We start from the raw sequence: 21,717 nt of genomic DNA, 5'->3' as shown, positions 1-21,717 counted from the left end.
AACTTTCAAAAATGCTATCAAATTAGAATCGGACGCGTGTATCTAGATCTGTATGCTTAGCCATATTTGCATCTGTCGAGTTATTGTATTTTCCTACCTTTAATAACTATTCCTACCAATTTACACTTTCGTATACATAAGGATTTTTTTACATGTACAAATTTCCTCCAAGAGTGTTTCGACAATATAACGGATATTATGGGTTGCTGTCTGCATGCTATGGTGGGAAATTATTATTTTCATACATGCATATTGGTTATAAGCATACCAAAGCATAATTTAATACATGCAAAATTCATTGACAAACGCAATTTGTGTCAACGAAGCGTACACAACATGAAAATAAAGACACTTTAAAACGTGTATTTTTTTGTTTCTAGATACAAGATCATACAACATAAACAAACGATCTTTATAAGATTGTTAATTTATACTACGAAATTTTCAAAAATGTGTTTTAAAAACTATGAGGTACGAGAAACATTAAGTTTTGAATATTTAAAAATATCAAGCACGTTTTATCATTGATAATAACCATATCGTCGTGCGTTTTTTTTTATATTTGTATATAAAAATGTCACACATTTGAAAAACCTTTTAGTAACTAATGAGTATTATGGCAAAGAATATATTGGAACAAAATATCCGAAGAATAGATATTGGATTTTCTTTAGAAGTATTAATTCCTTAACTGTCTGAACTCAGTGTGTTCGATTCGAACGCGTCAACGTCCGGTTTCATCTGTATCGGGATTATACAGGGTGAATAAACAGAAATCATCCTTTTCTGTGTCCATTAATGTTCTGTCACCGTGCCGGATATTAGATACCATAGAGTCCGAACATTTTTTGCCGTTGTGGTTTAGGGAAAACGGTACTATTTATTCTGCCATAGGCGACAATACTAACATTTTCTAAATTTTATAATAAAAACCTGGATAAAACAGTTATGTGTGGTGTTAGTACTTTATTACTGTATTCTAAAAAATGAAGCCGAATAGTATCATGACCAATTTCCAACGGAGCTTGTTTATGTTATCCATGCCCACCGTCATTTTGCACCAAATTTATGAAATTTTGGAAGCCTTTTCGAATAATTCTATAGAAAATATTTCAATAGGTTTTAAAATTTTTATTGTAAATTTACACACTGCAGTTATTCAGATAAATATAAAAATATAGTGTACCCTTATATCCAATCACAGCGCTCCGAAGTTGATTTCCTTCACCTGTCTTGGGTACACAAAAGGCCAACCTACTGCTGGGAAAATGTAATACTACCGTTTTCCCTTTAGACACAGTGCAGATGTTATAAAGTTTCTATCTGTCATATGTCCAATGTCCTCGACTTCATATTCATGGTTAAGCGACAACATGGAGAAAAGTTTTTTGTAATGTAAATTTCCCTATTGCTAAATATGTGCGCATCTCGACTGGTCTATATGTCCGACAAGAGTGGTCATCTGGCCTTGACCTCATTGCAATGAACAAGGTTAAGTTTTGGGTGACGATAAGATACTAGTCACAAATAAATCTATATTGAGTAGTTTGAAATGCTTGCAAGCACGTCTAACAGGCAGATGGCATCCAACATTGGCCTCATTTTCATAGTTCAGTGGTTGATACCATATGCAACAGATGAACTATTTTTGATGTATAGAAATATTGTATCAGATGTACACGTTAGTCTACCAGGTTTCATTTGACCTTAACCTCATTCTTAGATCATTGGTGTGTCAAGGTCGGTTTAATCGGCAATACTTGATGGATGAAATGATTGTAAAGTGTACATGTAGGTCTGGCAGTCATCTGATCTCATTCTATTTTCATGGTTTGTTTTTTAGATACTGTAAGCAAGATGTAAACTAAATTTATGCAGATTGGTTTATCCAACTGTTAAACTTATTTTCTTGTTAGAGTTTGTTTCTAAGATGTATATCTTAGTATATGTATTTCTGGTTTGGTTTACCCGACCTCAACCTCATTTTCTTGGATCATGTGTAGTGTGTGCGATACTTGTATCTTTAGGACTATCAACATAAAATCAATGTCAGTAAAGCAGGAAACACATTCAGCATAAAAAGCAATCTTATTTTGATAAGGATATTTGTGGAAACCGCAGTCATGAAAGGAAATTAGGATCAACATTATTTCAATAGATCAGACAAATTTTTCAAATATTTTTCAACAACTTGACAATTCCACATGTATCTTGAACTGAGAATCTGGGTCACCAAAATACTTTAAATGCATACTGGAACAAAGAAACGAACAAACAATGACCTTTGCATCTGATTTGCTGCAAGTAATTGGATAATGAAGCCGGAAAAATACAGAACATTTTTTTTCAATTGCTCTATTAAGTGTGTCGTAAATTTTAAAGCTGTTGGATGTTAAAAACGACTTTACAACTTATCAGTATCCAGCTGCATTCCCTTCTACAGAAGCCATGGTAAAAAGTCGGACATACCAGTCTTTCAAATGGACAAAGTCTAGCAGCTACTATTCAAGACCTAATCTTGCTTTCAGCAACACTTGTGATACATAACCAACTTCAAAACTCTTCAGCTCAGGACAAAAGTTTAAGAGCTCAGTAATTTTTGAATCAATCAAACTACGTGTAAATAAATATAAATTGATATATTTCGACATGCAATTAGCTCATTGCAGTTAATGGGAAACATTATAATTTCATCTTCATAACTGGTTTTGACAGCTTAATAGTACATTTCTAGTGTAATGACAGATACTTAAAACAAATAATTTACAATTTTTTTATTTTAATTTCTTTTCTTACATGTTGTGGTAAAACATGACCACTATAACAAAATAACAATAATTTGTGGTCAATGCCAGACCGGCTAAAATGAGATGTTAGAAAAAATCCTTATACTAGTAATCCAACTAGTTGTTACATTACATTTCTTAGTTTTAAATCTTTGAATGTTATACTTACCTGACCTGATTAGTTTATTTGTCTTCTGTTGTTATATTTTTTCACATTATTATGTCACACAGAGCAAAGACAATAAAACTATTTAACTTCCTTATAAAACATGATAAAACACTTCCTATTTTACATACATTAAAAACAAATGAACATGGATTTACTTGCAAACTGAGCACTTGAAATGTTTTTTTTATATCTTGGTAGTGCTAAATTTGACTGGACCCTATATCATATGCACAGATGAGAAAAATAACAAAATGTTATTAACTGAACAGATGAATATTTCATAAAATCATAAAAGACATCACTATGGAGAAATGAGTATTTAAGAATATTTTGTACACTTTTGTTTATTTTCTGTCAGTTGATAACAATTTTGCATGTAGAGAATGACATGACATGGGACTTACATGATATGAAATTTACAATAAATAAAGTTACATTGCAACATTGAGATAAAATCGTGAGACTAAATAGAGATTTATACTGGTGGAGGAGGGGGTATTTTGGGTGGATTACCAGCTGGTAATGGAGGTTGAGAAGAAGTATTCCACTGATTACCCCATTGCTGCTGAGTGTATTGTCCACTGTAACCATTATTATAGCCATTCATTTGGCCCTGTGATGCGTCATGTTGTGGATGACGTAAATTATAATGTCCACCTCCTTCTTGTGTTTGATTATAACTTCCACTAGACTGGCTATAACCACCACTAGTATTTCCAAATCCTTTCTGTCCTCCACTAGTATTTCCGAATCCTTTTTGTGCTCCAGTTGTATTTCCAAATCCTTTTGTTGCTCCAGTTGTATTTCCAAATCCTTTAGTAGCTCCAGTAGTATTTCCGAATCCTTTTTGTCCCCCATTGCTAAATCCACTACTGCGATTTGCTCCACCAAAACTAGATCCCCCAGAACTGGCCCCATACCCTGAACGACCCCCTGCACCTCCACCAGATCCATATGAACCACCCTTATTCCCAAACCCACCCCCACGACCCCCTCTGCTTGAATCACGATCACCAAAACGTCCTCCTCCTCCTCTCCTGTCGTCCCGTCCACCACCTCCTCCTCTACTATAACGATTACGACCTGAAAAAGAAATTTAAAATTTAAGGAAATGTACCAAAAGTAAAAAAAAATACTTGATGCAATTGCAGCAGACCAAGAAAATATTCAAATATTGACTGACAATGCAATAAATCCTTATTAGTCAAGTGTCCATTATTTTAGTTACTTTAAACATAATACAAAAAATTTCAAATAAAAAATATTAGAAAGGAATCTGAGAATTCTTGGTTCAGGAAAATACGATTAGATCAGATTAATACGTCTCTGTATTTTCCTAAAGTTTAATGCCATTATGAAGTCTATCAGGGTAAGCACTTAAACTGAATTTTGAATAAATTTTCCATTATATAAATAGTGGCACATGCAAAGTGTTGTATTTATAGCTGTTACTGCCTCAATATGGCACTCCCAGCTTTTTAAATCAAAATCATGTCTAATGTTTTGTATCAATGTCAAGCATGTAATCAACTCTAACCTCTCATTCATTCCATAGTCCTCAATGTAGGTTACAAGTTACAAGTCTACAAAAATGACTTTTTACAGAACCATTAAAAAAGTCAAGTATACCCATTATCAAATGAAATTGGAGTTTGGATTGTTCTTTTCTGTCAGTGAAGTGGCCAACAGTTCAAGTATATTCATGACGACTAAAAGGTGGAAATTGCATCAGCATACATTAAAATTTTACAATTTAAGATGTTTGTTGAGGGCTTTTTTTATTTCCTCACCACATAACGAGACAAAAGACTTAAATGTGATTATTTTTTTAAGGAATAACTTAACATGTTAAAAGCAACTTATTAACTTCCTACTTAACCTGGAAATTTAAATTTTTTAGAAACGTCAGCAATGGTGCAAAAATTTTCTTGGTCCACCGTACAAAAATACAACTGATGGTCAAAATACTTACAAGAAGAAAATATGGAAGCATCTAGAAGTCAACAAAGGCCCTTCACCAAAACAATGGTTCTGTGATCAGGCCTAATTAAAGCAAAAAGAAACAATTTTTAATGCTCCATAAAAGTTTTTAAAAATTTGGAACAAACTTTTTCTGACCATCAACTGTCTATTATAAATATTTCACATGTTCGCCTTTACTTTGGACAAGTTCATTAAATTAGATATGGGAGGGAAGAAAATGGACTTAAAATTTTCCAGACTTCCAAAATACGCTCAAGATTTATTGTGCTTACATTAAGTAGACCAAGCATAAATGGTACCCTCAATGTCATAAACTAAAAAATTCCCTTCAACCCTCAAAAAGCATTTTTAATAAATAGGCCTTATCAATGATGCCGTTCATTATTTCCCCCCTTCTTTGTCTGAAAGCTCTGCTGCATTATCTCCACCTTCATACACCTGAAAACATCTATTATTTAAAGGCAATAATGAATTATCATTTCTCACAATATTTCTTATTAAAATTTATTTTGCTTGAAATTTCCATCTTCATCTCTACAATAACCTTGTTACCATCATGAAAACTTGAGCTATTTTTACAAAACAAATGATACCAACAGGGAAATATGCAATGGATTTTGAAATGCATCCCACATGTATGGACTAACATAAAATCAAGATTCCAAATTTCAGGAAGATTTTACAGAGTAACTATGTCTTTGAATTAATAAGTTTTCTGTAAACAGGAAGTTGTTGAGCACTGAATTTTAAAAATGCATTACAAAAACATCCTCACTTTGCTTCATGCCAATTTTGTACTCATAAGAAAAGATGGACAAATTTGATTGTGATTGAAAGTACTTATGGACCACTCCTTGCAGGGCTGGGATGTCATGAACAAAGATGAAGTTACTTAATTTCGGTAAAGCCCTTCAACATTAGATTTTACAAGAAAATTTATGTTACATCTTTATTACACAAAACATTTGCCTAGATGTTTACCTTTTCCTAAGAATCTAGCACTTTCTCCAAGTTGCACTAGTTTTGGATTAACTTGTTGGTTGGCTTCACGTAGTACACTTATCAAATCTGCAGCCTGTTTACAGTTATTTTGTGTGAAGAATGTGTATGCTGTTCCTGTGTTGTTTGCACGAGCTGTTCTGCCTATTCTATGAACATAGTCCTCTGATGAGTTTGGATAATCAAAGTTTATCACAAATTTGATATCGTCTACATCTGTATGTCCCAAATGTGATCAAAGCACAAAAGTGACAATGAAATAAAACAGAAATACAAATAAGTACTAGTACATTACACATGTAATACTGCAAATGAATATAAATTAGTTTAAATATTACTATCAACTCATTTACACAAGTCTGGTTACATGGCATTTATTTACTGATAAAACATGCATACTCCCAATTATTTATAATGCAAAAATAGGAACTGTCATGCTGTTTTCATTCTCACCCTGGGTCTCAAGTATTTTAATACAAGGAAATGATAAGTGACTTACCTTATTCACATATCCATACCATAAATACCTGCAATCAGAATACCTTAAACCCAAGGCACGTCCAACAGAAAACAACATGAGACAAGTGGGAGCATGCAATACTGCACTTTGCTTTTGCGGCTGATGATTCATGCACTCCTTTTCCATCTGAATGCTGCATCAACACATATCCTTCTCTCTCCTTAAACCCATCACATATTTATTTGTATGTCACTTGCCAAAACCTACATTCTCTTTCAAATTTAAATGTCAACATCCACAAATAGTATAACTTTGCAGTCAATATGCATATTCACAATACCTAGAACTTTGCAGCCATATAAAATACATTCATAACAGATATAAGACCTTTATATTACAAAATACTTGATTTAGAATTGCACAAAAAATTTCACAAGTAACAATTAAGAACAATCAACCCCCAACATATAATGCAATACAATAATTTAGAATTGAGGGGGAGGAAAGGGATTTAATTTAACTTCTTGAGAAAGCTAAAGAATTAAAATAAAGGACAAAATATTTCATCCTTCTCTCCCCCCCCCCCCCCCCCCCCCCCCAATTATCTTCTAAGTTGTTTTTCAATATTGCGCTATGGCCAAAGTAAACATAAAAACCCAAAAGATAAAATAAATACAAACAGGTCTGGTACCTGCTTCGTTATGACTGTAGTACAATATAATAAGGTACAGACGTCATAAAAATGTTCTGATGTTTTTGATTGGCCAAGTAAAGCACATTTGTATGCTAAACGTTCACTGTTGAGAGCTCAAAACTGCTTGACCCCCTAATTCAAAGATCTCTCTCTTTCAGTAAATAAGACCTTTTGAATAAAGAAAGGCAGCAATAGTGATAACTAGATAAATGCTAACTTATACATGCATGTCCTATTTCTAAAGCAAATATATGAAGAGAAAGGGATAGACATCTCGTTATCACAAAAAATGTATTGGAGCAAGACTGCAATAATTGTGGTATGCTGACAGATTGCAAAGTATCAAAATAACAGAAAAAAAAAAAATAGACCATTTAAATGGTCGTCCATTTACATTTGGCCATTTGTAACAGCCAGCTTGCTCTATCCCTTGTTTAACCTTTGTAACTACTCGTGTTTTGGCAAGTTTATATCTCCATACAAATACCTTCTCTGATTTGTTTACTGAGTCTTGAGGACATGTCTTGTAAAATCTACATTCCAAGCTGTTTAGGAGTGCATTCCTTGAAGGGTTTGTGCATCTGCAGTTCTAATATATATCCCATTTTAAGTTATTTTCAGGTTTCTTCTTAAGTTTTTGAAAATGCACATTCCCTCCTTTTGCATCAGTCAGTTCCACGAAGCAAAGTCTATTATTTTCCTCCTCGCCAGTACCAGACATAAGTCTATTATAAAGTTATTTCCGTTAGATCAACATTGAAAGCTGATTCAGGAACTCTTCTTTTTAAAGAGATAAGCTTCTATTCAAAAAGAAAAAGCAAAATAATAAGTCAGTATTGTGAATAGAAATAATACACTTGTTTGAAATTATGCAAAACCACTTACAACTTTACAAAATGGTACACAATATTTTGATCAAATGATCATCAAGACTTGTTTACTTCAAAATGACTCAATTACAGCAAAGTTCAGGAATAATTTAACTCCTTATATATACTTTTGTCACTAGTGACAGTTTTTGTGTACAAACCTAGACCTCTGGACGCTACATCTGTGGCTATTAGTATTGGCGTTTTTCCTACTCTGAATTCTGAAATAAGATAACAAAATACAATAATATTATTACACATACACTACTTCCAAAAATATACAATATAATATCAAACAAGGCAATCAACTTTATATTCTGACAGACATATATATTATCAGTTGTTTCAAAATTATTTTAGTAAAGGATACTTTACTTTGAAAAGTATTATGAACAGAATTAATGAAGTATCATGTTATCTTATAGTTGTCAGCTCAATTTTACGACATTCAACATTTCTGGAAAGACATCAGGATCTGCGGACAATTTTTTTATATTGTATAATGTGGTTAGTACGTTTTATTGGAATCATCCCAGTGGCTTTCGGGTTAATCTAAATCACCAGCAGCACAGACACCAAATGCAGTATAATGAATAACCCCTATTCTAAATGGTGAAAAGACCAGAATAATTTTTGACAATGTCTCAATTTATGTATCTAGTTTTTGAAAGCCATCCTTTCCTTAAAATATCCAATATGGATTGTTAAACTATTAATTATTTAAAGCCTACCTTGTAGAACCCAATCTCTTTCTTGTTGATTTTTATCTCCATGTATACACATTACTGGCCATCTGTAAGTAAAACAAATATCTTTGAACATAAATTCATACAATAATATGATTACATTTGTAAAGAAAATAGTCTTTCAGCATGTTCAGACATACTATTTTTTTTTTAAAGATAACAAAAAATTGCAAAAAAAAGTTTTTTTGTTTAAACTATAAAATATTAACAGGTTGTTAAGCATTTTTAAGATTACAGTTAACTCTTGTTGTCTCAAACTCAGTTGACTTGAAATTTCGGATGAGTCGAAGTTTTCACGTAGTCCCGAACTTTGTTCCATATAAATGTATGTAATTCGACTCCTGATGAGTCGAAATTTCGGTTAAGTCGAACTAAATTTACGGTCCCAAGGTTAACAAAAGCATTCAAAATCCATTATCTATCTCGAACAAATACACATATGTCAAAACATGACCTACGGGATTTAAATGGATCAAAGATTTAATCTGACAATACACGTGTAATTAAATTTCCGGTCACTGACCACTGTATTGATTTATGACATGCTATTTCCAGAGTGTTTACGTGAGAAATTATATAAATAATTAGTGATACATTGTTAATATTCATAAAAAAGTATTTAAAATGTTTACAAAACAATTAATTGTGATTTATACTAATGAGCTTGGGTGTGTATAAATTGAGGATTATGACTTTTGTAAACAATCACCTAAAAACTACTCAATCGGCGTCTTTAATCTTGTTAATTTTCTTTTGAAAAGAAAGAGTGAGATTAAACAAAATGAAGAGAAATCTCAAGTTTTTCTAAAATCTCATGTATCCGAGAATAAATCATTTTGTCAACTATATCCGACCTGAATAACGAAACTAACGATTGGAAATTACTCTCTCGAAAAAAAGCCATAGGAAAAAATTGTAACTGAAACAATAGAATAAGTAAAAATAATGTTATTATAATAATGAAAGACCATCACATTTAAATGCATCGATCTGATACCAGAATATCTATCCCCTTCACAAATTCACCGGGATTTATTTTAGCTTAACCAAGTTAAGCAAGAATTGTGTCCCTTGGTTTGTCAAACTTCCAGCTTTCGTTGAGTCGAACTATGTGTATCTCGAAATATTTCTCTGGTCCGACTGACTTCAAGATAACGAGAGTCGACTGTATACAGCAATTACATGCTAAAAATATCTGAATAAACAATTAACAATAGCAATTACATGCTACAAATATCTGAATAAGCAATTAACAATCAAATCAAAATTGAACATTTAAGGATCAACTTTTAACATTCTGCCATTTTAAGCTGTGTTATGATTGGGAAAGAACAATCCTATAGAATTAATCAAATGCATACCCTTCTCTTCTCATTCGTCTCGTCAATTCATCAGCTCTTCTCTTTGTTTCTGTGAATACTATTGTTTTATTTTCTTTTTCTTGCATTATTTCGTCTAATAATTTCATCAATCTATAAATAATAAATTATAAAGAAATATGACAAAAATATGATTTGTTTCCAAACAATTGGTATATTTCTTTACATGTTGGAACTGCAAAAGAAGCATATTCTTTCTGGTTGTTATGTAAATGAACAAGAAACAGGAAAGAAATATGTAAATATAATTACTTGTAGTCTTTTTCGGTTTCTGTACACACATCAATTATCTGTAGTATATTATGATTGGCATGAATTTGAAGGGCTCCTATATTCATCATGATGTTATCACTCAGAAATTCATCTGCTAATGTTTTGACTTCTTTTGGCCAAGTAGCACTCCACATCAAAGTTTGTCTATCAGGCTACAAAAGATGAAAAATATGCATAAAGTGAACTTTTTCAATATTTTTTCATTTCACCGATCATAACTGAACACTGCACAACCAATAAAGAGATAATTTTTAAAAGCTTCACAATTGAATATATTAGACAAGTTTTGGAGACACCAATTTTTTTTCTCCAGTGTAGTCATGTTTACCTTTTATTTCTTTTTATGCATGAGGTTTTCTTTTCTTTTATAACAAACTACTTTGCAGTCAGAAAAAATTAAATCAGTGCACTAAAATTTTAACTTTAAACTTGTACTTTTAACCTGCAGAAATTCTTGAAGTTTAAGAGCAGATTTGGACAACTTACAATTTTCGTATAAAATAAATACTTTGCAACAAGAATATTCCAGTGTTCTGCAATTAAGTAAAAAACAGTAAAATTCATTCAAGGATATGGTTCCAAATCTTTGTTCACATGGAACAAATAACTTTATCAAAACACCTTTGAGGCATTATAAAAATTTGGTTGGAAAAACAATCAAAATTAAGAATAGAAACGGAGAATGTCTCAGCAGAAAACAGTCCACCATTGGGTCTATGATTGAACTAAGATTGAAGATAAAATTACCACTGCATTCACTACTTACTCTAATTTGTTCTACAATTTTTCTGATTTGTGGTTCAAACCCCATGTCCAACATTCTGTCAGCTTCATCTAATACTAAGTATGTACATCTTTTCAGCGTTGTTTTTTCTGCTTCCAGTAAATCTATTAATCTGCCTGGAGTGGCTATACATATTTCAGATCCTAAGAATAACCAAATTGATAATATTAAAACATCATCTACAATAATTGTCGTCCAAGATTGTTTGCTGCTGGATTGATACATAACAATATTTGAATTGAATAATCTTTAAAGTCTGACATATCTATGAAAGAAGCATTATTTTTTTTGTTCTTCAAATTTGAACATCAAAAAGGAAATCAGCTTGTTTATAAACTGTCCATTTAAGCTCTAGTTGCACTTTACTAGATTTTTTTACAGAAATTAAACTTCTTTTGAAAAAAGTTGAAGATGAAATACAATCAAAAGTTTCTGATTTGTGATTTATTTAAGGGCTATTCTAGAAAAAAATGTATGGGCGGGGGGGTTGGAAGGCAGTTTTTGTCAGCACCCGCCACCCAGACAATTGTGATTAAGTATTATAGTGCATTGTAGTGTGAAAAGTTGCTCTGACCTATCACCCATGTATTATTAATATAATGTGCCTTCCACCCCCCCCCCCCCCCCCCCATACATTTTTTTCTGGAATAGCCCTAAATAAATCAAGACTGGCACTTGAACAGGAGGTTGTCATTACAAACCTCTTTCTAAATCTCTGATTTGTGGTCCTTTGGGAGATCCACCATATACACAAACATTTCTGATCCTTGATTGTCTTCCAAATTCATTAGCAACTTCCTGTACTTGTTGGGCAAGTTCTCTTGTTGGCACTAAGACTAGAACCTGGAAAAAGTTACTTGATGATAAAACTGGCACTCACAAATAAAGGACAGATGGTTCCTGTGCTTCTCAAGTTTGATTAATTTCTTGGATTCAGTGTGAAACACGATCTTAATACCTTTTTATAGATACTGTTACTATATTCCATATTAAAGGTTTTCTGTCAACTTTGACTTTTCAGCTATAAATCAATAAATATCAGATTGTTTTTTAAATTTTCTGCAGTGTAACCTAAATACAGCTATCATATTTTTTTATCGATCTACTTCAAATATGTGAATTGTTCATGCTACATGTAAGATGAAAAATTAAAACAAGACTTAATTCAATTCTCAACATTACACTTACAATTGGTCCATCTCCTCTTAGTAGATGTGGCTGATTCATTATGTGTACAATAGCTGGTAACATGAACTGAAAGTAAACAGTGAAATCTATCAATAAAAGGACAAGGACTTGTTTTTGTAGTGCAGGTATAATCAAAATGCATAAAATATCTTCAACGAAATGAACAGATATTCAAACACAATGGAAATAAAGGTATACATTAGATTGGTTTCTTAAAGAAAAGAAATATATCACATTATTAACTGTGTTTTAAGTTTTTCTTTCTATTCTTTCCAACCCCCCCCCCCCCCTTCCCCCCGATCTGTATTAATAATTAAATGATTCTTTAACAATGTTTCAAGTTTGACCTACCCCTGCAGTTTTTCCTGAACCAGTTTGTGCTATTCCAACCATATCCCTGCCACTTAGTGCTGCAGGCCATCCAACAGATTGTATAGCTGTTGGCCTTTCCCAATTTTGTCTTTGGATACTCTGCATAACATAATCTATTAAGCAAAAAAATAAAAAAAATAATAATCACACATATAATACCATCACTTATAGCAAAATTATAAATAAATTAAATGTTATTAACAATATGAAATTATCATTAGTTTTTTTTCAGTTGACAAGTCTTCAAATTGACACCTTATTTTTTTCCTGTTTATTTGTCAATCATTACTACATTTTCCTAGTGACAAATTACTAGTTGTAAAGGAATTTATGGAACACCAAACTTCAACACAGGTTATAAGTGAGATTTACATAGGTTTATATATATATAACATTATATATAAATGCATATATTATTCTGTGGATTTCATTTTGCCATGAAGACTATTGTTTTAGTTGCCCTCAGGTTAACTTATTTTCTAATTTGACTATGGGGATGCTTGTCCTTGAGCATAAATATCAGAAATTTTCTGGCTACCTTTATATCATCTTATTTCAAACTTTATTAGGATATTAGCATAAATGATAGATTATGACAAGAACATGCATTATCAATATGCTTTACTGTGCCTTAAATCGATTATTCACTTGAATTAATGACTTAAATGCTACAACAGATGAAATTACCTGGAAAAGTTGCTTCTTCAAACTGTAATACTGGTTTGGGCAAATTATTTCCTTTAACTGAAATCTGCTTTGATGTGTAGTAAGTCATAATTTCATGCTGCAAAAATAAAACACTTTTAATGCTTTAACTGAACCTTCACAAATGCAATACAATTCAGGGTTGGCAAAAACCCGGGTTTTATGAGTATTGCCCAGCCCAGTGGGAAATACTGGGAAAACCCGGGTTTTACTGGGTTTTAGTGGGTAATACTGGGCAATACTGGGTAATATAAAATACTGATCTGAATTTTATAGAGGATTCAGTGATCAAACACAAATGTTATACATTTAAGATACATATATATAACTTTTTTTGTTTGTCTGGATTGATAAAACTGTAAATATAAAGCAAAAACTCTTTTTTAAATAAATATAACCCTTATTTAAGAACTTACAATTACATGTAAGAGAAATTACATTTAAAAAATGTTTATGTACTGTCACTAATTAATAAGTAATTATTCAGATTAGAATGCAGATTTGTTTATGTAACAATAACCATCCCTTTCAATTCTATAAGTGTTAATGGCATGACCCTTTAGGGTGTTTATTTAGCAATATGAATGTATAACATTTGACATTAACAATTCACTAAAACATTGCAATAAATACTTTTTTTCAAAGTATGGATTATTGAAACAATGCTTGGTAATAAACAAGGTTTCCTTAAATGTGCAAATCTTGTATTCTGTCTACATAGACAATGATAGAAGGGAATGCAATTAAATTTTTCATTCTTTTAGAAATGACTGTCAATGGTTATCTGTATAAAAGGTATATATTCAGCTGTAATACTATGAAACTACACCAAGACTTTACTATTTTGTGTTAAAATAAGCTAAAAAAATCATATTGCCCAGTAATGCCCAGTATTCCCCATTTCTGGGAGTATTGCCCAGCCCGGGAAAACCCGGGTTTTCCCGGGCAGGTAATACTTTGCCAACCCTGCAATACATGCCTTTCATCAGTTTGTCAATATATGCGAAACAAGGTATAACCTGTATCAGCATTGTCCTTCACAACTACAGGTACATATTCGTGTGTCAAGTTGACCTTGCCCTTTGACATACAGGATCCAGATGATATGGTCACTCAATAAATTACACAATAGGAAAATCAAGTATCCTATTGATAAAGAATGAGTTTTCTATCTTATTTTTGATTTGCTGTTTCAATTAGGGGTTGCAATTTGCAGTGAATATTCATTTTCAAATATTTAAATTGATACTTATAATTGGTAAGTTTGTGTTGATTAAGGAAATACCTGTTGTCGTGCTGAAACATTTGGATGTTCTTTGTAGAAATTTTTCTCAAAGGTCATAAGGCGGCCCATGTCCCATTTTGGTTTATGTAAGTTTGCTCCTGGCTGATCATTTTTATTTCTCTGTCCTCCACCAAAACTTCCTCCACGTCCACCAAATCCTCCTCCCCCACCACCTCTTCCTCCTCTGCCTCTACCACCATAGCCTCCCCCACCTCGTCCACCACTACCACCATCTCTAAAATTATGACTGGTTGATCCAAATGCTTTTGGGAGGTCACTTCCACCATAGTCTCCATATCTAAATAAAATTATCTTTGCATTAATTTAAACAAACAAAACAGAAACTGTATTAAAATTTCAAATATTTAGAAAGTTGTACAGTAAAAGCAGAAATTTTCGTTTATTTCGTGGAAAGGATGCAGTGTATATCCATGAAATTAAGAACCCCACCAAAATTAACCTGCATGTAATACCACTTACATTTAAAGAAACCACAAAATTATATCCCCATTAAATCTTATAGAGAGACAAAACCATGAAATTTTAACCCCACAAAAATTAATGTTTCTACAGTATTTATCATTCCTTACAACTTATACATGTGAACATGTTTGAATCTTTTGTGGTTTTTAACACAACCATACATTTTTAATTCTATTAAATATGGCCATAGTTATACAGTCTTGACACTTAAACACAAGTCCTTCAGCTTTGGCTTGTAAAATCCTTCACAACAAGCCCACAGAATCCAACTAAGATTTAAAAAATTAAGCTTCTGGCTTGTGGACTCAAAATTTAAGCGTGAGGGCTGTCTGTACAAATTTTTACTCCAATGATAAACAAACCTTATCCCTCCCCCTTTTTAATGGAAAAGGAGGAAAATTCATCATATAAGGGAAACTACAAAAGGTGGTCTTCTAATTTTCAATAATAAAGCCATTAAAGGAAATAGAAGTTGATAAATATTCCAAATTTCAGGGACATGTAGTATTCTTTGAGAAAAAATTTAACAATACCAATATAATTACCGTGCAGTCCAGTGTATTCGTGTATTCGGCACTTTACTGGTAACAAAAGATTTTTGGCTAATCTTGTGAAATTTCATAAAACCATGACATTTTCTTCATATATAGTTTCACGCAAGATTTTTTTCTTTTAAAATACAACATTTAACCCATATTACACTTACAATGTCAATGGAGGTTTGAACGTCCGGTTATAGTGATCATGCACACCTGTCGTGATCGTGATTTTTTTTAAATTGAGAAGAGAATTTTGAACAATCTTTGTCATTGTGATATGCATCGTCCTTAATTTATATAAATAATTAATTTAATATACCTAAGAGAACTCAGTCTTTCATAGACAAATGTCTAATGCGTTCCAAAATTTATGCAAGGAACTACTTCTCATAAAGTCTAAACAATAGTCATTTTTTAGAACTGATTTACTGGAAAAAAAAAAAAGAAATATTAATAATTACCCTTTACGATCTGATCGCCCAGAATTGTGGTCTCTTCCTCTGTATGACATAGTTTGTGTTTTGTTCTTAAAATGAGTTTGTTGTGTATTTTCTTGTTTCAAGGTCTTCTTCCTCACTGTACGTCCGTTGTTCAATGGACTCAAAAAGAACGCATGAGTGTCTGTATTAATGCGCCTAAATTACGTCATTGATTTGTTGATTTTATGTTCCATTAGATAACCTCACTCTTAAGTTAGAGCTGAGCCTACTATAGTTTATTAAACTCACTAACTGTCTTAATCTTAAGACACAAAAAATATCGATCTGTACATGTATATTTTTTTAAGTTAATGGAAAACAAAAAAAATCACGGATTTTGGGAAAAGGGGGGATGGGCTAAAAAAAATGTCCTGTTCCAAAGTACCTAAGCAACTTTCTACATTTTTGGCAAACCAACCAGACCATACCTATGATTCTTGGAACGTTATTATGATAAAAACATTGTTCAAATAAAACGAAAAAATTCTCAGTGCTAATCGAGCTTTCGAGACGTTTCCGTTCGGCCAAAGGTTGTTTCGGCCATACCCAACTTCGGCCTTAGTTTAAACAATATTTTATTTTCAAAAAGTGCACAAAATATGATAATACGATATAAATACAGAGATTCGGAAACAAGAAAAACTTATATAAATCCGTCTTCCTTAAACTTCGGCCTTGGTCGTTTCGGTACATTATGCCTATCAATCAGTGTTTTGAATAAGAGGAACGGTAAGTAAAAATTTCTTTATATATTACACTTAATAGGGAAAATGTCACAGTCGGCAAAGGCAGGTAACAATTATAATTATCACAGTGTGTCATACTAAATTCTCAGCTAAAGAACATGTGGCCTCTAAAACTGTCAAATATACATACCCTATTCGCGAATTGTATTCACTAACAGTATGCTTGCAGAAAATTATACCTTCTCCTTCGTTTTAACAACCCACAAACATCTTCTGTTGCATGACAGTTTTCGTTTGCCAATACGAGAATTTTTCAAAACTTCATGTTCAACTGATTCTCAACTGGCGATACTGCAAAGTATATATTTTTGTAAAACTAGGTCCCACTGCCTAGATGTTTTCATTGGCATTGCTAATTTTTGGATTTCTATTAAATTTTGTATGCATTAGAACTCTTAATTTGAACTGCATCTGAATATAGATTTGAAAAAAAAATAATATCTCATTGTAAAAAGCTATATATTTTCAAAGTTATAAAGGGTATATAAAATAAATCGTATTTGGTAAATATTTAAGCGTGGATACTATATTATTGATTCACAATACATTAAAAGGGAAGGATTTTGTCTATATGTAGGGGAACAGTCATTATTAATTTATTGAAGTCTATACAAACTACTTTCATTCTTTATTTAGAAAATAAAATCAAAATTTCGTTTATGTAGTATGCTTTGACTTTAAGCAAGGAATTGATCATTAAATATACAATTATACTTGTATGTGTCTTAGCGCTGTCAATAAATCTTGAAAAAAAGACGCATTTTGATTACGATATAACAACATAGTGAGTAGAATCTCTTTATATTATTAGCTTTTTTAGGCTATGTTGCATATTTTAACATAAAATGACAACTCCACTGTGTTATAAATTTTATCGGCGATTACTTAGAAAATCCAGAATTTTGCTATTTAAGTATTGAAAAACTGTTCAAACCATTTAAATCTGACCAAATGCTGATTTTTGATGTATTGTTCTTTTTTTTCAATTAAAAAAAGAAATGTCAGAGAACTATGTTTTACGAGGATTTTTGTTTTGAGTAAATTGGTTATCATTCGGCACACCTTTTCTTTTTCTCTCTTTTTCTTTTACATTATAGATTTACTTCCCTTTGTTTCAACAAAGTGTCTAAACTGTTCACAGTTTTGATTGCATATTGTACCAGTTACCTTGTTAATGAGGTTTTAATGTAATTATTTTGTATATCTTCTATCAAAACTATTATATACCACCGCTAAACCTTATTTAAAAAAAAAAGAGACACCGTGATCCGTGTGAAATTATAAAAGTAAACACGTGTTTTGTTTCTGTTTCTGCCAAATATTGAAATAAATGAATAATTGTCACAATGTCAGTAAAACTATAAATAGAAAAAAAACTATTCTCCTGTCATTTAACAATCATTTTTTTTTTATGTCTCAAGCAAGACCATATATGATTAATAAGTCTAAGAAGACTGACTTTAATTTCTTTGATGCCCTCTTGCTAGTTATGTCTTATGAGTAATCAGGTTGTGAACTAGCTGTGGAACCATAGCTCTTAGGGATTGGAGGGATGGGGGTCTGATTCCGCTTATTGTTTAGTGAGAATCCTGTATCCTGCTTCTCCTTGCCATAATATCAATAGTGCATGTAATTTCCAGTATCTAGATGGACTTTGTTTCTTGTTTTTATGCTTAATTATTTGAATTTCAAGTGTCACGCTAATCAGTCAATCCTGCGTTACGCTTAGACACCTATGAGACCCACCTCTTAGGTCCGCAAAATCCCCCAAAAAATAAAAAGGGCCATAAGAGTTACGATCCGCAGCTATTTAGGAGCAACCCCTCAATGTAATGACTATCCCTTTCTGAAGATGAACCCCTCGAGAACCCTTTTAAGAGGGGTATTTTCAAGTCACGCAGGGTTCTCGCTAAGGATTTTTGAAGGGGAGTCCAGGGACTCGTCATTTTTTGCCATGGTGAGTCCAATAGCAAGTAGAAGATATTTTATTACAATATAATGTAATATTTTAGTCTCCAGGGCCTTACAGATCAATGACATGACATTAAATTAAGATTGCTTTTAAACTTTTGCTATAAAATGATAATATTTATGTTTATTTGTGTTCAGTTTATACAAAATATTTCAATCTTAATGCATCTGTGGACTCACCAGTTTTGAAAATGGTGAGTCCAGACAGATTTTGATGAGTCCAGGACTTAAATCAAGTGTTAAAAATATTTTTCAACTGAAATTGGTGACCACAATACTTGTACATGTATACTAGGATTGGCAACAATACTTATGTATAATCAGTTTCAGTAACTCTTGTATATCAGTAAAATGACCCCTTGTGTCAGGACAGTCACTTATTTAAGGGATATTCCTCATTTGGGGTAATGTTCCCAACTTGCTGTTGGGGATATATAAATTTAAGATATTCACAGTTCGGGTGTTTCAATGAATGTCTCTTGTAAACATGATTTTGGGTGGAATGATACTGATATAAGTCTTCTGAGGACCTTTATTAATTTCATCATTGATGTTCATAACTTAAAGAACACATGTTATGCATGTATATGATACCCATCTCAGATTTTCTTAAAGAGAGGTGAAAGGTACCAATGGAACATTCAAACTCATAGCATAAGGAGAAAATAAACTGACAAAAAAAGAAAAAAACAAACAATAGTACACATAACACAACATAGATAACTAAAGACTGGGCGACACAAACTCCACCATTGGCACCAAAAACTTCACTGATCTCAGCCATTCTCAGGTGCTCTGGTCATGTTGCTCATGTTTGTACAAATGCTGTAATAAGTCTAGATGTAGGTCAAATTCAGGAAAAGGGGACATTATTGTAGTTACAACTACATGTATCAACATTCATGAAATTAGGAACATGTCCATTATCATCTATGAAACAGAAATTCCATAATGGTCAACCAACTTGTGATGGCTTCTGTAAAATTTACAAAGGGATGATTTCAACTTCACTTCTTAGTTAACTAGCTTTCTTCAAGACCTTGTGAGCAGCAACCCTCTATCAAAGAGATCATGATAGGAAACACAAGCCCTGGAATATTATATCACCTGGGAGATTAAGTACTCCTTTTGCAGCAGCTGCTGAAATGTTGATTCATAGAAATGAAAGGTTCACAATTGTAAAGCAGCTTAGGCTAAAATCATCTCTTTTTGTAATATTTTGTTTTTAAAAAGTAAAATCACAAAAATACTGAACTTAGAGGAAAATCAATTTGGAAAGTCCATAATCACATGGCAATTTCAAATAACAAAACGCATCAAAAATGAATAGACAAGAACTCATATTCCTGACTTGGTAGAGGCATTTTCAAATGTAGAAAATGGTGGATTAAACCTGGTTTTATAATCCATCCTTGTTGTAAATTTCTAGTTGTAAGTCAAGAAAGGAGACAGACTTAACTGTTTCTATTGTATCCTTATCTCAAGTTTAATGTGATAGATGTTTTCCACATACATTTTTTAGTCACCAAATTTTGAATCATTTACGTAGTCACGTCGTAGTGAGAGAACATTGTCTATATAGCCTAAAATAAGGTTGCATGAAATATGGAGATTGAAAAAAATGTTTGTAACTGAACAGCTTTAATTAAGTTAAATATTATTTTTCAGCTTTAAAAGATGAAGACAGATGATAATCATGTTGACAAAGTTATGCGTGAAATGACTTGTGAACTTGGACAATTAACACGCTGTGATGGCGATGCATGTTTAATGCAGGGAGAAACATGTGTAACCACAGCTATTTATGGCCCAACAGAGGTTCGAATGAACAAAGAGATTCTTGATAGAGCTACAGTAGAAGTTGTTTACAAATCAAAAGTAGGACTTCCAGGTTGTGCTGAGAAAATGTTTGAAAGGATAATTCGTAACACATGTGAGACCATGATTCTTACAACCGCTCATCCTAGGTCTGGTATAAATATTATTATCCAAGAAATGCAAAATACTGGTTCCTATTTGGCATGCTGTATAAATTCAGCTTGTCTTGCTCTGTTGGATGCAGGAGTAAGTTTGAAATTTCTTGTAGCAGCAGTTACATGTCTTATTAACAATGAAGGGGAGATAATTCTTGATCCAAATAGCAAACAGGAAAAAGATGGAAAAGCTTTATTAACATTTGTATTCGACAATAAAGATTTCAACATTGTAACAGTGAATACCAAAGGAAGCTACTCATCAAAACAGTTCAAAGATTGTACATCATTGTGTAAAACCTCGAGCAAACAAGTGTTTGAATTTTATAAGAAATCTATGGAAAAGTTGTTAAGTAAAGACAATTTTGTAAAATGAGCCAAACTTTTTGTTATTTTTCTTCTGTGAGATGGTTCTGTGTAAATTCATCCAATAATATGGTGGAAAAAACTCCTACTTTGTCTGCTATAAAAGTCTTCCTGATTGTTTGATGTGAGACTTATTTGTCTGTTTCTAGTAGCGTTAATAGGTAAATTGCCCAATTTTCCAAACTCCAAGGAAAATTGAAAGTACCTTATTTAATGGCAAAATCAAAAGCTCAAATATATCAAATCAAGGGAAAACAACTTTCATATTTCTGACTTGATACAGGCATTTCCTTATGTAGAAAATGGTGGATTGCACCAGGGTTTAATAGCTTGCACAGACACCCTCAGGTTACTAGTGGATAGTTCTCTCATTGGCAATCATACCAAATCTCCTTATTTTTATATTAGTTCCTTTACAAAGATCTATATTCATGTAGTAGAGAGCATTATACATAGCATGATCTTGGT

General features: G+C 32.3%; 2 protein-coding genes across 2 annotated transcripts; one reads left to right on the top strand and one right to left on the bottom strand.

Annotated features, from left to right (window-relative positions):
* Positions 1-2,759: 2,759 nt before the first annotated feature.
* LOC143045945 (putative ATP-dependent RNA helicase DDX5) lies at positions 2,760-16,335 on the bottom strand. Its single transcript, XM_076218796.1, has 13 exons — positions 16,176-16,335; positions 14,693-14,990; positions 13,390-13,486; positions 12,682-12,815; positions 12,331-12,396; positions 11,844-11,985; positions 11,125-11,285; positions 10,338-10,510; positions 10,068-10,178; positions 8,692-8,753; positions 8,122-8,181; positions 5,920-6,153; positions 2,760-4,038 (listed from the first exon to the last, which is right to left on the bottom strand). The coding sequence occupies exons 1-13, from the start codon at positions 16,223-16,225 to the stop codon at positions 3,431-3,433; spliced, it is 2,196 nt and encodes a 731-aa protein (XP_076074911.1). The 5' UTR covers positions 16,226-16,335; the 3' UTR covers positions 2,760-3,430.
* A 1,667-nt stretch (positions 16,336-18,002) lies between these two features.
* LOC143045944 (exosome complex component RRP46-like) lies at positions 18,003-21,372 on the top strand. The gene is made up of 2 exons (XM_076218795.1): positions 18,003-18,126; positions 20,579-21,372. Exon 2 carries the CDS (start codon positions 20,588-20,590, stop codon positions 21,257-21,259), a length of 672 nt encoding a protein of 223 aa, XP_076074910.1. The 5' UTR covers positions 18,003-18,126; positions 20,579-20,587; the 3' UTR covers positions 21,260-21,372.
* Positions 21,373-21,717: the final 345 nt, after the last annotated feature.

Source organism: Mytilus galloprovincialis, chromosome 9, assembly GCF_965363235.1.
Source record: "Mytilus galloprovincialis chromosome 9, xbMytGall1.hap1.1, whole genome shotgun sequence".
NCBI lineage: Eukaryota > Metazoa > Mollusca > Bivalvia > Mytilida > Mytilidae > Mytilus > Mytilus galloprovincialis.
The sequence above is the reverse complement of the archived record's forward strand: the minus strand, read 5'-3'. Positions and strand labels throughout refer to the sequence as shown.

Coding starts and splice junctions, on each gene's coding strand:
- LOC143045945 (XM_076218796.1), bottom strand. CDS start 16,225: ATGTCATACAGAGGAAGAGACCACAATTCTGGGCGATCAGATCGTAAA. Junction 8,754..10,067: donor AGACGAATGAGAAGAGAAGG/GTATGCATTTGA, acceptor TTTTACTTACAG/ATGGCCAGTAATGTGTATAC. Junction 8,182..8,691: donor AAGAGATTGGGTTCTACAAG/GTAGGCTTTAAA, acceptor ATCTTATTTCAG/AATTCAGAGTAGGAAAAACG.
- LOC143045944 (XM_076218795.1), top strand. CDS start 20,588: ATGAAGACAGATGATAATCATGTTGACAAAGTTATGCGTGAAATGACT.